The sequence below is a fragment of the Hyla sarda genome, chromosome 8, assembly GCF_029499605.1.
Source record: "Hyla sarda isolate aHylSar1 chromosome 8, aHylSar1.hap1, whole genome shotgun sequence".
In the NCBI taxonomy this organism is placed as follows: Eukaryota; Metazoa; Chordata; class Amphibia; order Anura; family Hylidae; genus Hyla; species Hyla sarda.
The window spans coordinates 229599529-229621552 of record NC_079196.1 but is presented as its reverse complement, the minus strand read 5'-3'; the positions used below and the strand labels follow the sequence as shown (position 1 = coordinate 229621552).

At 42.7% G+C, this 22024-nt stretch overlaps 1 protein-coding gene and 1 pseudogene across 1 annotated transcript; both read right to left on the bottom strand.

Annotated features, from left to right (window-relative positions):
- Positions 1-10190: 10190 nt before the first annotated feature.
- On the bottom strand, positions 10191-11183 carry LOC130285368 (uncharacterized; annotated as a pseudogene).
- Positions 11184-12309: 1126 nt separating this feature from the next.
- On the bottom strand, positions 12310-18182 carry LOC130285367 (prostasin-like). The gene is made up of 5 exons (XM_056536726.1): positions 18055-18182; positions 17643-17912; positions 17096-17108; positions 14250-14408; positions 12310-12558 (listed from the first exon to the last, which is right to left on the bottom strand). Exons 1-5 carry the CDS (start codon positions 18180-18182, stop codon positions 12310-12312), a joined length of 819 nt encoding a protein of 272 aa, XP_056392701.1.
- Positions 18183-22024: the final 3842 nt, after the last annotated feature.

Genomic DNA, 22024 nt, shown 5'->3' with positions numbered 1-22024 from the left:
ATGGAAGCATAACATAAAATGACTGAAAGAAATATTACATTGGGGGAGTAGAGAAACATAACATAGAATGATGTATAAAAATAATACATAGAATGCAGTATAGAAATGTGAGGTGACATATAGAAATATTACATCAGGTGACATATAGAAATATTACATCAGGTGACATATAGAAATATTACATCAGGTGACATATAGAAATATTACATCAGGTGAGGTATAGAAATATTACATCAGGTGAGGTATAGAAATATTACATCAGGTGACATATAGAAATATTACATCAGGTGACGTATAGAAATATTACATCAGGTGAAGTATATAAATATTACATCAGGTGACATATAGAAATAATACATCAGGTGACATATAGAAATATTACATCAGGTGACGTATAGAAATATTACATCAGGTGAAGTATATAAATATTACATCAGGTGACATAAAGAAATATTACATCAGGTGAGGTATAGAAATATTACATCAGGTGAGGTATAGAAATATTACATCAGGTGACGTATAGAAATAATACATCAGGTGACATATAGAAATATTACAGAAGGTGACGTATAGAAATATTACATCAGGTGAAGTATATAAATATTACATCAGGTGACATATAGAAATAATACATCAGGTAACATATAGGAATATTACATCAGGTGACGTATAGAAATATTACATCAGGTGACATATAGGAATATTACATCAGGTGACATATAGAAATATTACATCAGGTGACATATAGAAATATTACATCAGGTGATGTATAGAAATATTACATCAGGTGACGTATAGAAATATTACATCAGGTGAAGTATATAAATATTACATCAGGTGACATATAGAAATATTACATCAGGTAACGTATAGAAATATTACATCAGGTGACATATAGGAATATTACATCAGGTGACATATAGAAATATTACATCAGGTGACGTATAGAAATATTACATCAGGTGACATATAGGAATATTACATCAGGTGACATATAGAAATATTACATCAGGTGACATATAGAAATATTACATCAGGTGATGTATAGAAATATTACATCAGGTGACGTATAGAAATATTACATCAGGTGATATATGGAAATATTACATCAGGTAATATATAGAAATATTACATCAGGTGACGTATAGAAATATTACATAAGGTGACATATAGAAATATTACATCAGGTGACATATGGAAATATTACATCAGGTGACGTATAGAAATATTACATCAGGTGAAGTATAAAAATATTACATCAGGCGACATATAGAAATATTACATCAGGTAACGTATAGAAATATTACATTGAGTGACATAGAAATATTACATCATGTGACATATAGAAATATTTCATCAGGTGACGTATAGGAATATTACACCAGGTGACGTATAGAAATATTACATCAGGTGACATATGGAAATATTACATCAGGTGACATATAGAAATATTACATCAAGTGACATATAGAAATATTACATCAGGTGACGTATAGAAATATTACATCAGGTGACGTATATAAATATTTCATCAGGTGAAGTATATAAATATTACATCAGGTGACATATAGAAATATTACATCAGGTGACATATAGAAATATTTCATCAGGTGACGTATAGAAATATTACATCGAGTGACGAATAGAAATATTACATCAGGTGACGTATAGAAATATTAAATCAGGTGACATATAGAAATATTACATCAGGTGACATAGAGAAATATTACATCAGGTGACATATAGAAATATAACATCAGGTGACGTATAGAAATATTACATAAGGTGACATATAGAAATATTACATCAGGTGACATATGGAAATATTACATCAGGTGACGTATAGAAATATTACATCAGGTGAAGTATAAAAATATTACATCAGGCGACATATAGAAATATTACATCAGGTGACATATAGAAATATTTCATCAGGTGACGTATAGGAATATTACATTGAGTGACATATAGAAATATTACATCAGGTGACATATAGAAATATTACATCAGGTGAAGTATAAAAATATTACATCAGGCGACGTATAGAAATATTACATTGAGTGACATATAGAAATATTACATCAGGTGACATATAGAAATATTTCATCAGGTGACGTATAGGAATATTACATCAGGTGACATATAGAAATATTACATCAGGTGAGATATAGAAATATTACATCAGGTGACATATAGAAATATTACATCAGGTGACATATAGAAATATTACATCAGGTGTCGTATAGAAATATTACATCAGGTGACGTATAGAAATATTACATCAGGTGTCGTATAGAAATATTACATCAGGTGACGTATAGAAATATTACATCAGGTGACATATAGAAATATTACATCAGGTGTCGTATAGAAATATTACATCAGGTGTCGTATAGAAATATTACATCAGGTGAGATATAGAAATATTACATCAGGTGACATATAGAAATATTACATCAGGTGACATATAGAAATAATACATCAGGTGACATATAGAAATATTACATCAGGTGACATATAGAAATATTACATCAGGTGACGTATAGAAATATTACATCAGGTGACATATAGAAATAATACATCAGGTGACATATAGAAATATTACATCAGGTGAGGTATAGAAATATTACATCAGGTGACGTATAGAAATATTACATCAGGTGACGTATAGAAATATTACATCAGGTGACGTATAGAAATATTACATCGGGTGTCGTATAAAAATATTACATCAGGTGACGTATAGAAATATTACATCAGGTGACATATGGAAATATTACATCAGGTGACGTATAGAAATAATACATCAGGTGACATATAGAAATATTACATCAGGTGACATATAGAAATATTACATTAGGTGACGTATAGAAATATTACATCAGGTGACGTATAGAAATATTACATCGGGTGTCGTATAAAAATATTACATCAGGTGACGTATAGAAATATTACATCAGGTGACATATGGAAATATTACATCAGGTGACGTATAGAAATATTACATCAGGTGACGTATAGAAATATTACATCAGGTGACGTATAGAAATATTACATCGGGTGTTGTATAAAAATATTACATCAGGTGAAGTATATAAATATTACATCAGGTGACATATAGAAATATTACATCAGGTGACATATAGAAATATTACATCAGGTGACGTATAGAAATATTACATCAGGTGACATATAGGAATATTACATCAGGTGACATATAGAAATATTACATCAGGTGACATATAGAAATATTACATCAGGTGACGTATAGAAATATTACATCGGGTGTCGTATAAAAATATTACATCAGGTGACGTATAGAAATATTACATCAGGTGACATATGGAAATATTACATCAGGTGACGTATAGAAATATTACATCAGGTGACGTATAGAAATATTACATCAGGTGACGTATAGAAATATTACATCGGGTGTTGTATAAAAATATTACATCAGGTGAAGTATATAAATATTACATCAGGTGACATATAGAAATATTACATCAGGTGACATATAGAAATATTACATCAGGTGACGTATAGAAATATTACATCAGGTGACATATAGGAATATTACATCAGGTGACATATAGAAATATTACATCAGGTGACATATAGAAATATTACATCAGGTGATGTATAGAAATATTACATCAGGTGACGTATAGAAATATTACATCAGGTGATATATGGAAATATTACATCAGGTAATATATAGAAATATTACATCAGGTGACGTATAGAAATATTACATAAGGTGACATATAGAAATATTACATCAGGTGACATATGGAAATATTACATCAGGTGACGTATAGAAATATTACATCAGGTGAAGTATAAAAATATTACATCAGGCGACATATAGAAATATTACATCAGGTAACGTATAGAAATATTACATTGAGTGACATAGAAATATTACATCATGTGACATATAGAAATATTTCATCAGGTGACGTATAGGAATATTACACCAGGTGACGTATAGAAATATTACATCAGGTGACATATGGAAATATTACATCAGGTGACATATAGAAATATTACATCAAGTGACATATAGAAATATTACATCAGGTGACGTATAGAAATATTACATCAGGTGACGTATATAAATATTTCATCAGGTGAAGTATATAAATATTACATCAGGTGACATATAGAAATATTACATCAGGTGACATATAGAAATATTTCATCAGGTGACGTATAGAAATATTACATCGAGTGACGAATAGAAATATTACATCAGGTGACGTATAGAAATATTAAATCAGGTGACATATAGAAATATTACATCAGGTGACATAGAGAAATATTACATCAGGTGACATATAGAAATATAACATCAGGTGACGTATAGAAATATTACATAAGGTGACATATAGAAATATTACATCAGGTGACATATGGAAATATTACATCAGGTGACGTATAGAAATATTACATCAGGTGAAGTATAAAAATATTACATCAGGCGACATATAGAAATATTACATCAGGTGACATATAGAAATATTTCATCAGGTGACGTATAGGAATATTACATTGAGTGACATATAGAAATATTACATCAGGTGACATATAGAAATATTACATCAGGTGAAGTATAAAAATATTACATCAGGCGACGTATAGAAATATTACATTGAGTGACATATAGAAATATTACATCAGGTGACATATAGAAATATTTCATCAGGTGACGTATAGGAATATTACATCAGGTGACATATAGAAATATTACATCAGGTGAGATATAGAAATATTACATCAGGTGACATATAGAAATATTACATCAGGTGACATATAGAAATATTACATCAGGTGTCGTATAGAAATATTACATCAGGTGACGTATAGAAATATTACATCAGGTGTCGTATAGAAATATTACATCAGGTGACGTATAGAAATATTACATCAGGTGACATATAGAAATATTACATCAGGTGTCGTATAGAAATATTACATCAGGTGTCGTATAGAAATATTACATCAGGTGAGATATAGAAATATTACATCAGGTGACATATAGAAATATTACATCAGGTGACATATAGAAATAATACATCAGGTGACATATAGAAATATTACATCAGGTGACATATAGAAATATTACATCAGGTGACGTATAGAAATATTACATCAGGTGACATATAGAAATAATACATCAGGTGACATATAGAAATATTACATCAGGTGAGGTATAGAAATATTACATCAGGTGACGTATAGAAATATTACATCAGGTGACGTATAGAAATATTACATCGGGTGACGTATAGAAATATTACATCAGGTGACGTATAGAAATATTACATCGGGTGTCGTATAAAAATATTACATCAGGTGACGTATAGAAATATTACATCAGGTGACATATGGAAATATTACATCAGGTGACGTATAGAAATATTACATCAGGTGACGTATAGAAATATTACATCAGGTGACGTATAGAAATATTACATCGGGTGTTGTATAAAAATATTACATCAGGTGACGTATAGAAATATTACATCAGGTGACATATAGAAATATTACATCAGGTGAGGTATAGAAATATTACATCATGTGACATATAGAAATATTACATCAGGTGATGTATAGAAATATTACATCAGGTGACATATAGAAATATTACATCAGGTGACATATAGAAATATTACATCAGGTGACATATATAAATATAACATCAGGTGACGTATAGAAATATTACATCAGGTGAAGAATAGAAATAATACATCAGGTAACATATAGAAATAATACATCAGGTAACATATAGGAATATTACATCAGGTGACGTATAGAAATATTACATCGGGTGTCGTATAAAAATATTATATCAGGTGACATATAGAAATATTACATCAGGTGAGGTATAGAAATATTACATCATGTGACATATAGAAATATTACATCAGGTGACATATAGGAATATTACATCAGGTGACGTATAGAAATATTACATCGGTGACATATAGAAATATTACATCAGGTGAAGTATATAAATATTACATCAGGTGACGTATAGAAATATTACATCGGTGACATATAGAAATAATACATCGGGTGACGTATAGAAATATTACATCGGGTGTCGTATAAAAATAATACATCGGGGACAGTACAGAAACATTACATCAATTGTCGTATGAAAATATTACATTGTGTTGTATAGAAATGTTACATCGGTTGACGTATATAAATATTAAATCAGGTGACGTAAAGAAATATTACATCAAATGCATTATAGAAATATTACATTGGGTGACATATAGAAATATTACATTGGGTGACATATAGAAATATTACATCAGGTGACGTATAGAAATATTACATTGGGTGTCATATAGAAATATTACATCAGATACATTATAGAAATATTACATCAGGTGACGTATAGAAATATTACATCAGGTGACCTATAGAAATATTACATCAGGTGACGTATAGAAATATTACATTAGGTGACGTATAGAAATATTACATCAGGTGACGTATAAAAATATTATATTGGGTGTCGTATAGAAATATTACATCGAGTCACGTATAGAAATATTACATTGTGTTGTATAGAAATATTACATCGGGTGCCTCGGTGTGTGTTGGGGTGTTGGTGGTGTTCGATGGAGTGCTGGTGGTGTGTGGTTGAGTGCTAGCTGGTTTGGTGCAGTGTTGGCAGTGTGTGGTGGAATGCTGACGGTATGTTGTGGAATGCTGGCAGTGTGTGGTGGAATGCTGGTGGTGTGTGGTGCCATGCTGGATATGTGTGGTGCAGTGCTGGCAGTGTGTGGTGGCGTTCAGGCGGTGAGTGGTGGAGTGCAGGCGGTGTGTGGTGCAGTGCTGGCAGTGTGTGGTGGCGTTCAGGCGGTGAGTGGTGGAGTGCAGGTGGTGTGTGGTGCAGTGCTGGCAGTGTGTGGTGGCGTTCAGGTGGTGAGTGGTGGAGTGCAAGCGGTGTGGTGTGCAGTGCTGGCAGTGTGTGGTGGAGTTCAGGCGGTGAGTGGTGGAGTGCAAGTGGTGTGTGGTGCAGTGCTGGCAGTGTGTGGTGGCGTTCAGGTGGTGAGTGGTGGAGTGCAGGCAGTGTGTGGTGGCGTTCAGGTGGTGAGTGGTGGAGTGCAGGCAGTGTGTGGTGGCGTTCAGGTGGTGAGTGGTGGAGTGCAGGCAGTGTGTGGTGGCGTTCAGGTGGTGAGTGGTGGAGTGCTGGCAGTGTGTGGTGGCGTTCAGGTGGTGAGTGGTGGAGTGCAGGCAGTGTGTGGTGGCGTTCAGGTGGTGAGTGGTGGAGTGCAGGCAGTGTGTGGTGGCGTTCAGGTGGTGAGTGGTGGAGTGCAGGCAGTGTGTGGTGGCGTTCAGGTGGTGAGTGGTGGAGTGCAGGCAGTGTGTGGTGGCGTTCAGGTGGTGAGTGGTGGAGTGCAGGCAGTGTGTGGTGGCGTTCAGGTGGTGAGTGGTGGAGTGCAGGCAGTGTGTGGTGGCGTTCAGGTGGTGAGTGGTGGAGTGCAGGCAGTGTGTGGTGGCGTTCAGGTGGTGAGTGGTGGAGTGCAGGCAGTGTGTGGTGGCGTTCAGGTGGTGAGTGGTGGAGTGCAGGCAGTGTGTGGTGGCGTTCAGGTGGTGAGTGGTGGAGTGCAGGCAGTGTGTGGTGGCGTTCAGGTGGTGAGTGGTGGAGTGCAGGCAGTGTGTGGTGGCGTTCAGGTGGTGAGTGGTGGAGTGCAGGCAGTGTGTGGTGGCGTTCAGGTGGTGAGTGGTGGAGTGCAGGTAGTGTGTGGTGGCGTTCAGGTGGTGAGTGGTGGAGTGCTGGCAGTGTGTGGTGGCGTTCAGGTGGTGAGTGGTGGAGTGCAGGCAGTGTGTGGTGGCGTTCAGGTGGTGAGTGGTGGAGTGCAGGTAGTGTGTGGTGGCGTTCAGGTGGTGAGTGGTGGAGTGCTGGCAGTGTGTGGTGGCGTTCAGGTGGTGAGTGGTGGAGTGCAGGCAGTGTGTGGTGGCGTTCAGGTGGTGAGTGGTGGAGTGCAGGTAGTGTGTGGTGGCGTTCAGGTGGTGAGTGGTGGAGTGCAGGCAGTGTGTGGTGGCGTTCAGGTGGTGAGTGGTGGAGTGCAGGCAGTGTGTGGTGGCGTTCAGGTGGTGAGTGGTGGAGTGCAGGTAGTGTGTGGTGGCGTTCAGGTGGTGAGTGGTGGAGTGCTGGCAGTGTGTGGTGGCGTTCAGGTGGTGAGTGGTGGAGTGCAGGCAGTGTGTGGTGGCGTTCAGGTGGTGAGTGGTGGAGTGCAGGTAGTGTGTGGTGGCGTTCAGGTGGTGAGTGGTGGAGTGCTGGCAGTGTGTGGTGGAGTTCAGGCGGTGAGTGGTGGAGTGCAGGCGGTGTGTGGTGAACTGCTGTCATTATGTGTGAATGAGTGCTGGTGGAGTGTGGTGGAGTGTCTCTCTCCTCTTCTCTAGTGTTGCTCGCGAATATTCGCAATTCGAATATTATTCGCGAATATCGCATATTCGCGAATTCGCGAATTTCGCGAATATAGCGCTATATATTCGTAATTACGAATATTCTTTTTTTTTTTTTTTTTTTTTTTCTTCACAGTACACATCACAGTGATCATCCCTCTCTGCTTCCAGCTTGTGTGGTGTAAAGAAGGCTGTAATACTACTGTGTGAGACTGGCGTGCGCAAATTCGCATATGCGAAAATTCGCATATGCTAATTTTCGCATATGCGAATTTCCACATATGCTAATGTTCGCATACGCGAAAATAAAACGATAATGTAACGAATATGCGAATATTCGCGAATATATGACGAATATTCGTCCATATATTCGCGAATATTCGCGAATTCGAATATGGCCTATGCCGCTCAACACTACTCTTCTCCTCTCTCCCCTCTATCCTCTCTCTCTCTCCTCTTTTCTCCTCTCTGTTCTCTCCTCTATCCTCTCTACTCTTCCCCTTTATCCTCTATCCTCTCCTCTTCTCCTATCCCCTCTATCCTCTCCTCCTCTCACCTCTCTCCTCTTCTCCTCTCTCCTCTATCCTCTCTCCTCTTCTCCTCTCTCCTCTTCTCCTCTATCCTCTTTACTCTTCTCCTCTCTCCTCTATCCTCTCTCTTCTTCTCCTCTATCCACTCTCCTCTTCTCCTTTCTCCTCTCTCCTCTTCTCCTCTCTTCTCTTCTCCTCTATCCACTCTACTCTTCTCCTCTTCTCCTCTATACACTCCCCTCTTCTCCTCTCTCCTCTTCTCTCCCCGCTGGTCTCTCCTCTATCCTTTCTTTTTTTAATATCTCCTCTACTCCTCTATCCTCTCTTCTCTTCTCTCTCCTCTTCACCTTTATCTTCTTCTCTAGTCTCTCCTCTCTCCTCTCTCCTCTCCTCCTCTCACCTCTCTCCTCTTTTCCTCTCTCCTCTATCCTATCTCCTTTTCTCTTCTTCCCTCTTCTCCTCTTCTCCTCTCTCCTCTTCTCCTATATCCTCTTCTCCTCAATCCTCTATCCTCTCTCCTCTTCTCCTCTCCCCTTTATCCTTTCTTCTCCTCTCTTCTCTATCCTCTCTTCTTCTCCTCTATCCTTTCTTTTTTTTCTATCTCCTCTTCTCCTCTATCTTCTCTCCTCTCTCCTATTCTCATCTCTCCTCTTCACCTTTATATTCTTCTCTTGTCTCTCCTCTATCCTCTCCTCCTCTCACGACTCTCCTCTCTCCACTTATCCTCTCACCTCTATCCTCTCTCCTCTTCTCCTCTCTCCTCTTCTCCTCTCTCCTCTCTCTTCTCCTATATCATCTTCTCCTCAGTCCTCTATCCTCTCTCCTCTTCTCCACTCCCCTTTATCCTTTCTTCTCCTCTCTTCTCTATCCTCTCTTCTCCTCTCTCCTATCTCCTCTTCTCCTCTCTTCTCTATCCTCTCTCCTCTTCTCGTCTCCCCTCCATCCTCTCTTTTCCTCTCTCTCCTCTCTCCTCTTCTCCTCAATCCTCTATCCTCTCTCCTCTTCCCCTCTCTTCTCTATCCTCTCTTCTCCTCCCCCTCTATCCTCTCTTCTCATTTATCCTCTCTCCTCTTCTCCTCTATCTTCTCTCCTCTATTTTCTCTCCTCTTCTCCTCTCTTCTTTATCCTCTCTTCTCCTCTCCCCTCTGTCCTCTCCCCTCTATCCTCTCTTCTCCTCTCCCCTCTATACTCTATCCTCTCTCCTCTTCTCCTCTCCCCTCTATCCTCTCTCCTCTTCTCCTCTCCCCTCTATCCTCTCTTCTCCTCTCCCCTCTATCCTCTCTCCTCCATCCTCTTCTCCTCTCCCCTCTATCCTCTCTTCTCCTCTCCCCTCTATCCTCTCTCCTCCATCCTCTTCTCCTCTCCCCTCTATCCTCTCTTCTCCCCTCCCCTCTATCCTCTCTCCTCCATCCTCTTCTCCTCTCCCCTCTATCTTCTCTTCTCCTCTCCCCTCTATACTCTCTCCTCTCTCCTCTTCTCCTCTCCTCTCTATCCTCTCTTCTCTCCTCTCCTCTCTCCTCTTTTCCTCTCTCCTCTCTTCTCCTCTCTCCTCTTTTCCTCTCCCCTCTATCCTCTCTTCTCCTTTCTCCTCTATCCTCTCTCCTCTTTTCCTCTCCCCTCTATCCTCTCGTCTCCTTTCTCCTCTATCCTCTCTCCTCTTTTCCTCTCCCCTCTATCCTCTCTTCTCCTCTCTCCTCTATCCTCTCTCCTCTTCTCCTCTCCCCTCTATCCTCTCATCTCCTTTCTCCTCTATCCTCTCTCCTCTATCCTCTCTCCTCTTTTCCTCTCTCCTCTATCCTCTCATCTCCTTTCTCCTCTATCCTCTCTCCTCTCTCCTCTCTCCTCTTTTCCTCTCTCCTCTCTTCTCCTTTCTCCTCTATCCTCTCTCCTCTGTCCTCCCTCCTCTTCTCCTCTCTTCTCCTTTCTCCTCTATCCTCTCTCCTCTTTTCCTCTCCCCTCTATCCTCTCGTCTCCTTTCTCCTCTATCCTCTCTCCTCTTTTCCTCTCCCCTCTATCCTCTCTTCTCCTCTCTCCTCTCTCCTCTTCTCCTCTCCCCTCTATCCTCTCATCTCCTTTCTCCTCTATCCTCTCTCCTCTATCCTCTCTCCTCTTTTCCTCTCTCCTCTCTTCTCCTTTCTCCTCTATCCTCTCTCCTCTGTCCTCCCTCCTCTTCTCCTCTCTTCTCCTTTCTCCTCTATCTTCTCTCCTCTTTTCCTCTCCCCTCTATTCTCTCTTCTCCTCTCTCCTCTATCCTCTCTCCTCTTCTCCTCTATCTTCTCTCCTCTTCTGATCTCCCCTCTCTCCTCTCACAATTGATCTGTTCCCAGGTGTGAATACAATGTTACTCTTGTAACAGTCAGCGGTGGACGCACCTTTCCTCCAGGAATTTATAAAAATAGATCAAAGGCATTTGGTGTTTGACCTACAAAATCATGTGCTTTAGGAAGGAAGTCTCCTCTCTAGGTCAATGGTCTCTTCAGCTTACAGGGGTCTACACCTCCCAGTCGGATTTGAGGTCTTCAGTGAATTGGGGCATCTGTAGTTCCCCGACAGCAAAAGAGACACTGACTGAACACCGGTGTCTTAATGCCCCCAAGACAATGTAACCCAAGGAACTGAGGACATCTCATAAATTGTGGACTCTTGAATTTCCTTTTTGTCTCTGTCTTTTCCATATTGAAGTCAGCAGAACCTGGTGAACTTGACTTTTTCCTACCGTAGGTCTTTTACTCTCTTGGTTCTTTAAAGGGGTACTCTGCCCCTAGACATCTTATCCCCTGGGGTCCCGCCGCTGGGGACCCCTGCGATCTCCCTGCTGCACCCGGCAGCGACGGGTTCAGCACCAGAGGCTTGTGGCATGACAGCCGCGCCCCCTCACTGCAAGTCTATAGGAGGGGGCATGACGACCTTCACGCCCCCCCCCATAGACATGCATTGAGGGGCATGGCTGTGATGTCACGAGCCTCCATCCTGCATCACCAGTTATCCGGCACGGAGTGAAGTTTGCTCCGTGCACCGGATGTCTGGGGTGCCGCAGCCGAGATTGCGGGGATCCCCCACGATCAGACATCTTATCCCCTATCGTTTGGAAAGGGGATAAAATGTCTAGGGGCAGAGTACCCCTTTAAGGTCTCAGTATAATGAATGGAAGAGTCCTCACCACAGGGACACAACAGTGAAGCAGGTGATGCAGGTGTCACCATATCCACCGGTGTCATGTTATATTGACTACTCCATCTGCTGCCCAGTAACTCAATAAGTGTCAGGTACCAATGGTGTCATCTCTAGGACATGTGACAGGAAGGACATATATGTGCCTACAGATTGAGATATGAATTAATGGAGTCTATAACTCACCCGGTGTCCCAGTTGTAGAGAGAACATCTCCTCCACATTCTCTGCCCGGCTGAGGAATATTTGTCACAATTACGAACATCAGATCAGGTGCATATTCCTGGATCCAGGACTGGTAGGCTGTCACCAGAGAGTACACCCCAGGACGGTATGGCAGGGCACAACCTTCACCCCAACTTACTATTCCAGCCTGGTACCAGACACCCTGCACATTACAGACCAGAGGTCCCCCAGAGTCTCCCTAAAATAAAGAGAAGATACTGGGCATCCTTAATATGACACAGGTACGGTATATTTAAATAAAGGTTACAATTATGTGGTATATATTTATATGAGGAGAACCATATTTTGTAAAATGGTGGAAATAACCCACAAACCAGCAGAATAAAGTGGTTAAAAGAACATCGAAAGGACCATTCTTTGTTCTGAAGATTGGTGGGGGTCCTGGGGTTTGACATACACACGCCATGTATCTCAAGCATAGATCATCAATGGTGACTTCCTTTTTTAGATGGTTAATCTGCACTTGCTGAAGGTCTACAATGTTCTAAATTGCTAAATCTGACAATAAATATTTTTCTCAGATATATTTTATACTATTTTAAGATTTGTTTGACAAGAAGAAGAATCTGTAGGAGACAAGTGATCGATTCTTCAGCTTGTGGACCACAGTCTGGTCGTGTAGTGTAAACCGCTCACTAATTGCCCTTGAACAGAAGTGAAGGGGCATTTCAGACTACACTGGGGCGGTTCATACTACACTGGCGCGGTTCATACTACACTGGGGCGGTTCGGACTCCACTGGGGTGCTTCATACTATACCGGGGTGGTCCAGACTACACCAGGCCAGTTCTCACTACACCAGGGCGGTCCAGACTACACCGGGGCAGTCCAGACTACACCAGGATGGTTCAGACTACACCAGGGGACCAGACTACACCAGGGCGGTTCAGACTACACCGGGGAGGTTCAGACTATACCAGGCGACCAGACTACACCAGGGCGGTTCAGACTACACCGGGGAGGTTCAGACTACACCAGGCCGGTTCACACTACATTGGAGCGTCCAGACTACACCGGAGCGGTTCAGACTACACCGGGGCAGTCCAGACTACACCAGGATGGTTCAGACTACACCAGGGGACCAGACTACACCAGGGCGGTTCAGACTACACCGGGGAGGTTCAGACTATACCAGGCGACCAGACTACACCAGGGCGGTTCAGACTACACCGGGGAGGTTCAGACTACACCAGGCCGGTTCACACTACATTGGAGCGTCCAGACTACACCGGAGCGGTTCAGACTACACCGGGGAGGTTCAGACTACACCAGGCTGGTTCACACTACATCGGAACGTCCAGACCACACCGGAGCGGTTCAGACTACACCGGGGAGGTTCAGACTACACCGGGGAGGTTCAGACTACACCAGGCCGGTTCACACTACATCGGAGCGTCCAGACTACACCGGAGCGGTTCAGACTGCACTGGGGTGGTTCAGACGACACAGGGGAGGTCCTGACTACACCAGGCCAGTTCACACTACACTGGGGTGTTCCAGACTACACCAGGTTGGTTCACACTACACCGGGGAGGTCCAGACTACACCTGGCGGTTCAGACTACACCAGGACCGTTCAGACTACACCAGGGTGGTTTGGACTACACCAGAGGTTCAGCTCTGTCTCCTGCAGCTTTTCCTTCTGAGCAAACAAAAAGGGAATGAAAATCTACCAAGCATCTTACTATACGTGAGCTATTACGTAAACCTAGGAGGAAGAAGAGCTCAGGACAATAGATGACTAACATTAGAAAACAACAGTTCGCACCCCACAAATAGCAGAGGGGGCAGCACAGAAGTTTTGCTTTGTTAGTTTCTTCTCTGGAGGATCAGACTTGGACGTTCTTGGTATCGATCCTGAATCACTGACCTGACACGAGTCCTTCTGACCCCCGGCATATCCAGAACATATCTCATAACTGTGAATTATTACAGTGTTGGCATCTTCTGGGGACCACGTGTGGTACATCTGGTCACATGTGACATAGTCAATCAGGGGGGTCATCACCTTCTGCAGGGTCTCAGGATACTCTGGAGTACCTGAGGAAGAATAGCAGCTAATCAATATAGAAAAATGAATCAGCTCACTGCCTGTGAATATTTCTTGATGAGAAGAGACCTCAGATGATGTAAGAAACACGAAATACAAATCCAAGCCGCAAATCTTGGTATGAACAGTATCCAAAAACGCAAAGGTGCAAAAAATTGCAAAAATTCCATCTCCCAAAAAGTTTATTAAATAATATTAAAATGATACCCAAAAAATTGAGAAATGTAAAAGCAAGCAGAAAAGCCGACGCATTTCAAACCATATGGTTCTTAGTCATGGCAAGACAAAGAAGCATATGGTTCAAAACGCGTCGGCGTTTATGCTTGCTTTTACACTTCACCATTTTTTGCGTTTCATTTTAATATGATTTAATAAACTTTGGATTTTATCGATTTTTGGGAGCTGGAATTTTAGAAATTTTTTGCACCTTTGCATTTTGGAATAGCAGCATATACTACTAGGGTGAATTTTACATTTAACACATGGGAAAAGTCTCCCGGTATACACTGGATGTATCATGAGAACCCATTACCTGACAGGCTTAAAGAGGAACTAAAGTGGAAAACAAAAGGTTTTAAATCAACTGGTGCCAGAAAGTTTTACATATTTGTAAATTATTTCTATTTAAAAATATTTAGCCTTCCAGTACTTATCAGAGAGGAAGTTGTGTAGTTCTTTCCAGTCTGACCACAATACTCTCTGCTGACACCTCTGTCCATGTCAGGAACTGTCAAGAGTAGAAGTAAATCTCATAGAAAACCTATCCTGCTCTGGACAGTTCATAACACAGACAGCAGTGGCAGCAGAGAGCACTGTGGTCAGACTGGAAAGAACGACACAACTTGCTGTGGAACATACAGCAGCTGATAACTACTGAAAAGACTGCATGACTCTTCAGGACATACAGTAGCTGATAAGTGCTGGAAGGATTAAGATTTTTATATAGAAGAAATGCACAAATCTGTTTAACTTTCTGGCACCAGCTTATTTGAAAAACATTTTTTCCACTGGAGTACCCCTTTAAGGACAGTCTTTTTGGACTCCGTTCAGATAATATCTTTCAGGGTTTGCTGCATGTAATATCCAAGACTTCTATTTAACAAATGTTATCGGGATAAATGCACCTTGGGTGTAACATTTTGCAGCTGATACTCCACTCACTCCCAGTGAAATGTTCATATACTCAGAAGAAATGCACACGTACAACAAGTTAATTCTCCAATTCCATATACTTTACTTATCCATTTGTTTCTTACAAAACTTCAAATAACGGAGGCAGTAATACACAGAACATATTCACCCAAGTGTTCATCGCTGTTCAAGGATGCGGCATCTTACTGCAAGTCTCTTGCTCCAGCCAAAGCTTTCATGTTGTGCCGATCATCCAGCTTTCCTTCTGGACTTTCAGCAAACACACTCACAAGCCTGAGAAAGGGAGAGATCCTGAAACTTCGCCAGTACCGCCCACTGGGCGGTACTGGCGACGTTTCAGGATCTCTACCTTTCTCAGGCTTGTGAGTGTGTTTGCTGCTAGTCCAGAAGGAAAGCTGGCGACACTTCAGGATCTGGGCGGTACTGGCGATGTTTCAGGATCTCTCCCTTTCTCAGGCTTGTGAGTGTATTTGCTGCTAGTCCAGAAGGAAAGCTGGCGACACTTCAGGATCTGGGCGGTACTGGCGATGTTTCAGGATCTCTCCCTTTCTCATGCTTGTGAGTGTGTTTGCTGCTAGTCCGGAAGGAAAGCTGGTGACGCTTCAGGATCTGGGCATTACTGGCGACGTTTCAGGATCTCTCCCTTTCTCAGGCTTGTGAGTGTGTTTGCTGCTAGTCCAGAAGAAAGCTGGTGACGCTTCAGGATCTGGGCGGCACTGGCGACGTTTCAGGATCTCTCCCTTTCTCAGGCTTGTGAGTGTGTTTGCTGCTAGTCCAGAAGGAAAGCTGGCAACGCTTCAGGATCTGGGCAGTACTGGCGATGTTTCAGGATTTCTCCCTTTCTCATGCTTGTGAGTGTGTTTGCTGCTAGTCCAGAAGGAAAGCTGGCGACGCTTCAGGATCTGGGCGGTACAGGGGATGTTTCAGGATCTCTCCCTTTCTCATGCTTGTGAGTGTGTTTGCTGCTAGTCTGGAAGGAAAGCTGGCAACGTTTCAGGATCTGGGCGTTACTGGCGACGTTTCAGGATCCCTCCCTTTCTCAGGCTTGTGAGTGTGTTTGCTGCTAGTCCGGAAGGAAAGCTGGTGACGCTTCAGGATCTGGGCATTACTGGCGACGTTTCAGGATCTCTCCCTTTCTCAGGCTTGTGAGTGTGTTTGCTGCTAGTCCAGAAGAAAGCTGGTGACGCTTCAGGATCTGGGCGGTACTGGTGACGTTTCAGGATCTCTACCTTTCTCAGGCTTGTGAGTGTGTTTGCTGCTAGTCCAGAAGAAAGCTGGTGACGCTTCAGGATCTGGGCGGTACTGGCGACATTTAAGGATCTCTCCCTTTCTCAGGCTTGTGAGTGTGTTTGCTGCTAGTCCAGAAGAAAGCTGGTGACGCTTCAGGATTTGGGTGGTACTGACGATGTTTCAGGATCTCTCCCTTTCTCAGGCTTGTGAGTGTGTTTGCTGCTAGTCCGGAAGGAAAGCTGGATGATCGGCACAACATGAAAGCTCTGGCTGGAGCAAAAGACTTGCAATAAGATCCTTGAACAGCGACGAGCACTTAGATGAATATGCTCTGTTTCTTACTGCCTCCGTTATTTGAAGTTTTGTAAGAGACAAACGGATATGTAAAGTATATGGAATTGGAGCAGTAACTTGTTGTACGTGTGCATTTCTTCTGAGTATATCCCAGACTTCTATCTTACTCCATTGAGCTGAATCCATTTAAAAAAAGGTAGATCACATAATATATGTTTTTTAACATAGGACCCTATGTAGCATCTGTTATAGGTGTAAGGTATAGGAAGCTCCACTGGGCTAAGGCTTGATATTGGATGTGGACCGGTTATCACTACTTTAACAACTGTACATGACAATTTTGTATGCAATGTGGGTTGCATGGGTAAAAATCCCCATATCGCACTGCAGGGATCTGTGCTGGTGTCGCCTACAAGTGGCTACGACTGTGACTCAATGCCAGCAAGAAATCCATTAGAAGGTACCTGCTCACTCTACAAAAATCTCTTGTCAAGTTATATAAGATCAGTCATAGGTGAAACAGATATAAATGAGCACTCACCCCCGATGGACGTGTCGCCCCAGCCGGTCACCCAACAATCCATACCACAAGGGAAGGTGACAGACTCATCGGGCAGACACACTGGCTGGATGTACTGAGTATAATTGACCGGACTGGAGAGTCTGACCAGAGCGATGTCCCCCCGGCTCCCCACGTCTGTGTATTGGGGGTGGGTGATAAATTGTGTCACTGTAGAAAGAAACTCATGGGGATTTGTCCCATGGAGCCGATACATTCCAAGGTGGACAGTGTAGTCCTCAATGGTCCTACAAGGAAGAAAGGTACAAGTAAATTGTATTTGTATTAATGGTTTTTGTATCTTAAACCCTAAATCTATCAAATCCTGATGACAACTCTGAGAAGAACATGAAGTGTTGTCAGGAGATCATACAGCAGAGCAGCAGTAACTTAGCCCAGAAGACAGAGATTACAATGTGCAATGGAGAATCATCTAGACATAAGTCCTTCTTGACACTCATGGTGGCAAAGCTGGTAACTAGATGGGACAGGCTGTGGTAAGGAGTAGCCTCTGCCATCTTTGGTAGCCTCTGTCATCTTTGGTAGCCTCTGCTATCTTTGGTAGCCTCTGTCATCTTTGGTAGCCTCTGTCATCTTTGGTAGCCTCTGTCATCTTTGGTAGCCTGTGCCATCTTTGGTAGCCTCTGCCATCTTTGGTAGCCTGTGCCATATTTGTACGCCTCTGTCATCTTTGGTAGCCTCTGCCATCTTTGGTAGCCTCTGTCATCTTTAGTTGCCTCTGCCATCTTTGGTAGCCTCTGCCATCTTTGATAGCCTCTGTCATCTTTGGTAACCTCTGCCATCTTTGGTAGCCTCTGCCATCTTTGGTAGCCTCTGTCATCTTTGGTAGCCTCTGCCATCTTTGGTAGCCTCTGTCATCTTTAGTTGCCTCTGCCATCTTTGGTAGCCTCTGCCATCTTTAATAGCCTCTGTCATCTTTGGTAGCCTCTGCCATCTTTGGTAGCCTCTGTCATCTTTAGTAGCCTCTGCCATCTTTGGTAACCTCCATCATCTTTGATAGCCTCTGCCATATTTGGTAGCGTCTGTCACCTTTCATAGCCTCTGCCATCTTTGGTAGCCTGTGCCATATTTGGTAGCCTCTGCCATCTTTGGTAGCCTCTGTCATCTTTGGTAGCCTCTGCCGTCTTTGGTAGCCTCTGTCATCTTTGGTAGTCTCTGCCATATTTGGTAGCCTCTGCCATCTTTCATGGTGGCAAAGCTGGATAAAGAGAAAGCTGTCCGCCATCTTTGGTGCAGACTGACTTCCTGGGGGCCTAGTTGTGGGTTGCATTGTCCTCGGATCCCCCAAAAAAGAGACTGCGGTATCTAAATCTGAGTTAAAGTTGGAGTTCCGCCACCATAACACCTTGTGTACCGCTGAAAGTGACAGTAAGCACTAAGCTTGTGGTACCTCTGCAAGAAAAACACGTAAATAAGATCTCCTCTTAATTTTGCCCCTCGGCTTACCCTCTAAAGCAGTGCGCAGCAGTCAGGACCCATTGATTGGAGATCAGGGACCCCCCACAGATATGGACGCCCCCAAGCCAAAGACTCGCCTGCCAGGGCCACTCTCCATCCACAGCATTCAACCCCCCAACAATCCGGTTAGAAACTTTTGGGGTCCCACATTCGGGAGAGGCTGCTGAGATACCGGACAATAAAGCTAAGGGAAAAAAAGAAAAACTGAATGAAACATTGGACTTAAGATTTAGCTCCACTGGTCTTTACCAGCGTTTTCCAACCAGGGCGCCTCCAGCTGTTGCAAAACTACAACTCTCAGCATGCCCGTACAGCCGAAGGCTGTCCAGGCATGCTAGGAGTTGTAGTTTTGCAACAGCTGGAGGCGCTCTAGTTGGGAAACACTGGTATAGTATATGGGGCAACATTCCAGGAGTTGGAGGATTGGTTGGATACATTTCGGCCATTGCATTGCCGGTACTTTTTATTTTATTTGTATTATTATTTATATTTTACAACATACAAAGTCTGGAAATTGCTGGAAATTGTAATTTTACAACAGCTGGAGGCGCTCTGGTTGGGAAACACTGGTATAGTACATTGTGCAACATTCCAGGAGTTGGAGGATTGGTTGGATACATTTCGGCCATTGCATTGCCGGTACTTTTTATTTTATTTGTATTATTATTTACATTTTACAACATACAAAGTCTGGAAATTGCTGGAAATTGTAATTTTACAACAGCTGGAGGAGCACTGGTTGGGAAACAATGGGCTACACAGTAATCAGTGACTTTAGCTTAAAGGAGTAGTCCAGTGGTGATTCAGTGGTGAGCAACTTATCCCCTTTCCTAAGGATAGGGGATAAGTTGCAGATCGCGGGGGGTCCGACCGCTGGGGCCCCCCGCGATCTCCTGTACGGAGCCCCGACAGCCCGCGGGAAGGGGGCGTGTCGACCTCCGCACGAGGTGGCGGCCGACACGCCCCCTCAATACAACTCTATGGCAGAGCCGAAGCGCTGCCTTCGGCAATCTCCGGCTCTGCCATAGAGATGTATTGAGGGGGCGTGTCGGCCGCCGCCTCGTGCGGGGGTCGACACCCGCTATCTCGGCGGAGAGCCGGGGCCCCGTACAGAGAGATCGCAGGGGGCCCCAGCGGTCGGACCCCCCGCGATCTCAAACTTATCCCCTATCCTTAGGATAGGGGATAAGTTTTTCACCACTGGACTACCCCTTTAATCATCTAAAATCTACATTTCTTCCCCTTCCACCATACTTTATACTGCTGCTTTATTCTATAATATTGTTCATCCCCTGACTCTTTCCTCAGAGGCTCAGGCTGCTGTTCTGTCCTCCCCACATGCTTTATACTGCAGCTTAAAGGGGTACTCCGGTGGCAAAGTTTACTTTATAATTTTTTTTTTTTTAAATCAACTGATGTCAGAAAGTTAAACAGATTTGTAAATTACTTCTATTACTTCCAGTACTTATTAGCTTCTGAATACTACAGTGGAAATTCTTTTCTTTTTGGAACACAGGGCTCTCTGCTGACATCACGAGCACAGTGCTCTCTGCTGACATCTCTGTCCATTTTAAGAACTGTCCAGAGTAGGAGAAAATCCCCATAGAAAACATATGCTGCTCTGGACAGTTCCTAAAGTGGACAGAGATGTCAGCAGAGAGCACTGTGGTCATTATGTCAGCAGAGAGCTCTGTGTTCAAAAAATAAAAGAATTTCCACTGTAGTATTCAGCAGCTAACTACACAACTTCCTGTGGAGCATACAACAGCTGATAAGTACTGGAAGGATTAATATTTTTTTAATAGAAGTTATTTACAAATCTATTTAACTTTTTGACACCAGTTTTCCACCGGGGTACCCCTTTAATTCCCATTTCTTTCCATGACCCATTTAGGGTTGCCACCTTTCTTGGCAAAAAAATACCAGCCATGATAATTTGCATAATTAATTATATAAGTGTTACATCCCAGAATACACACATGCGGGGGAAATTTTGTCCTATTTTGACCCCTATAACTTTGTTTCTCTTTATACGGCCTGTATGAGGGTCATTTTTCTGTGCCCCGATCTGCAGTTTTTAACGGTTCCATTTTTGTTTTGATGTCACTTTTTGATCACTTTTTTTTTTAAACTACCAACAACAACTCCCATCATGCCCTGATACAGCCTGTGGCTCAACAGCTGCCAAAAGGAAAACTACAACTTCCAGCATGTTGGACTATATAGTAGTATAAAGTATAGGTCACTGTTTCCCAATCAGGGGTGCCTCCAGCTGTTTCAAAACTACATGTCATAGCATGCCCGGACAGCCATGCTGGGAGTTGTAATTTTGCAACAACTGGAGGCGCTCTGGTTGGGAAACACTTTTATGGTATATGGTGCATAGTTGGAGGATTTGGAGGATTTGTTTGATTTTATTTTTATTATTATTTATATTTTACAACATACAAAGTCACAGTAGATAAAAATACGTTTCAACATATCATCACGTAATGATTTCCCTTACCCACCCTCCAGCCCAATCTGGGGAAAAGAAAAAAAATAAGATAAAGGCATTGCCGGTATTTTTAATATAAAAATACAGTCAGGGTGGCCAAAATGCCGACTGTGCCGGTAAAATACAGGCCAGGTGGCAACCCTAGACCCATTGGTCATTACCCCTCTCCATTTTGTGCTGACAGTGCAGTTCCCTGGAGAGAGGAGTTCTGCTAAGTTTCTTACCAATATAAAAAAGTACAGGACCAATGTTAGGGCTCTGCCCTCTACTGCCGGCAGTGCCATGGTTCACTTTGCGGGACACGCCCGCATGCGAACCCCCGACTGCCGCTTACCTTCTGCCCCGTCTTCTTCTGGTCCCGCTGGCCCTTCTATTCACATTGCG

Bases quoted from the DNA above. Each gene is read 5' to 3' on its own strand.
- LOC130285367 (XM_056536726.1), bottom strand. From the start codon at position 18,182: ATGGCAGAGGCTACTCCTTACCACAGCCTGTCCCATCTAGTTACCAGC. The intron at 17,913-18,054 runs GTTACTGCTGCT...TCTTCCTTGTAG, and splicing joins ATCTCTGTCTTCTGGGCTAA to GACCATTGAGGACTACACTG. The intron at 12,559-14,249 runs GTCAGTGATTCA...TCTTTATTTTAG, and splicing joins GTCAGAAGGACTCGTGTCAG to GGAGACTCTGGGGGACCTCT.